The following is a 2,000-nucleotide window of genomic DNA, read 5'->3' as shown; positions in this document are numbered from 1 at the left end:
GCCAACCCCCTGCCCCCCCAAGCCCTGCGGCCCGGCCCGGCCTGACGCCTCGGCCCTTTGTGTGCACAGGGGTGCCCGGCAGCGACTACGTCAACGCCAACTACATCGACGGGTACCGGAAGCAGAACGCCCATCGACGGGTACCGGAAGCAGAAAGCCTACATCGCCACGCAGGGGCCCCTGCCGGAGACCCTCAGCGACTTCTGGCGGATGGTGTGGGAGCAGAGGACGGCGACCATAGTCATGATGACCAGGCTGGAGGAGAAGTCCAGGGTACGGGGAGCCGCTCTCTGCTGGGGATGGCGCGCGGGGCAGGACAGGGCCACGGGCACAGCTTGGGGCACGAGCAACCTTCTCCTCGACCCTGGAGACGTGTGTCCCCAGTGTTGGCCCTGGGACGCCGGGCAGCGGGCAGAGTATCCCTGTGGCTGCGGGGAGACTGGCGGCGTGATGGGGAGACGCCGTGCGGCAGGGGTTGGGGGTCTGCAGAGCCGCCGGAGCACACCTGGCTTTGCTGCCTCCATCCCCCGTGTACGCACATGCGTGTCACCCGCCCCGGCCCTGCGTGCCCACGTGCACAGGGGCACGCCAGCCCACACTGCCCGAGGGGACGCCAGAAGCCGTGCTGTCCTGCGCCGTGCGGTGCAGAAGCCCCAGTAAATAGCACAGCTGCCATTGCCCTGCTGCTGCCTGCAGCGTCCCCAGCCAGGTACGGGGGGGCGGTCTCCTTGCCGTCACCACGCTGGCTTGTCCCCCATCCAATAGCACGGAGCTGCTGAGATCAGACGCGCTGCAGGTATCGGCGCAGCGCCCCCGGCCCACCCCGGGGCCAAGAGCAGGAGCTGGGGGCAGGGTTGCGCTGTGGTCCCTTACGGCAGAGGTTCCCACTTGCCCCCCGCGAGGCGTGAGCGCACGCTGAGCACCGACCGGGCCCACGGGCTCCACGCCGGGAGGCGCCGGCCATCTCGGTTTGCTCCTGCCGAAGTCGTGCAGCAGCAAGCGCGGGGCTGGCAGAATAGTTTCCCGTTGCCATGCCGACAGCAGGGAGCAGGGGCGCATGTGCTCACGCTGCAAAGCACTTGTTATTTTTAGGCAAACGGGCTTGCCACAGAGGAGCAGCGCACGCCGGCTCGGGGGCATGCACACGGGGGTCTCCCTCTGTTTGAAGTGTGGTTGCAGGGGTTGGGAGCCTCGTACCCCGCGCCGAAGGGCCAGCGCTGAGAGCTGGGCACGAGGAAGGGGAGAATTGATCCACGGCTTCCCCGGGGGCACGTCCACACACAGTTCCCATGCACGCTGCCCGTGGCGCTGAGCCGGCATCCTCCGGGCTGGCACGGGAGCAGAGCAGGGAACAGCCAGCGCCGGGCACCTCTCTGTGCCCGCTCCATCACACCCCGCGTGGCAAGAGGCAGGCTCCAGAGCAGGGCGGGCTCCTTCCGGCCACAGGCCGCCAAGGAAAGCGTGTGGAAAGCCTCGAGGGGCCCTGGAAGTCTTCAGGCTTTGAGGTCGGAGAAGCCCGTTCTGGACATAGAGGCCTCAGCCCCGGGCTCACGTCCCCGTCCGACCATTTGTTATCAGAAAACTCCCCAGGTGCGTGCCCCTCTGGGACAGCGGGGCTCTCTAGGCCCTGCCGGTGCCCGTCCTTGCCTCGTGCATCATGGCCACGGCTGCGTCGGCCCTTAGGCACCTCCTGCCCTCCCGGCCACAGGCCGCCAAGGAAAGCGTGTGGAAAGCCTCGAGGGGCCCTGGAAGTCTTCAGGCTTTGAGGTTGGAGAAGCCTGTTCTGGACATAGATGCCTCAGCCCCGGGCTCACGTCCCCGTCCAACCATTTGTTATCAGAAAACTCCCCAGGTGCGTGCCCCTCTGGGACAGCGGGGCTCTCTAGGCCCTGCCGGTGCCCGTCCTTGCCTCGTGCATCATGGCCACGGCTGCGTCGGCCCTTAGGCACCTCCTGCGATACCGGTCAGTCCTGGGCCTGGCGCACAGTGAAAGCCCGGGG

At 67.7% G+C, this 2,000-nt stretch overlaps 1 protein-coding gene across 1 annotated transcript in view; it reads left to right on the top strand.

Moving 5' to 3' along the window:
* Positions 1-2,000, top strand: part of PTPRF (protein tyrosine phosphatase, receptor type F) — a 301,064-nt gene that overhangs the window by 287,565 nt on the left and 11,499 nt on the right. Inside the window, 2 exon segments of the mRNA XM_025206900.1 lie at positions 70-155; positions 157-273. Of these exon segments, the coding sequence (XP_025062685.1) occupies positions 70-155; positions 157-273 (203 nt within the window).

Source organism: Alligator sinensis, unplaced genomic scaffold (assembly GCF_000455745.1).
Source record: "Alligator sinensis unplaced genomic scaffold, ASM45574v1 scaffold781_1, whole genome shotgun sequence".
Taxonomy (NCBI): Eukaryota; Metazoa; Chordata; order Crocodylia; family Alligatoridae; genus Alligator; species Alligator sinensis.
The sequence above is the reverse complement of the archived record's forward strand: the minus strand, read 5'-3'. Positions and strand labels throughout refer to the sequence as shown.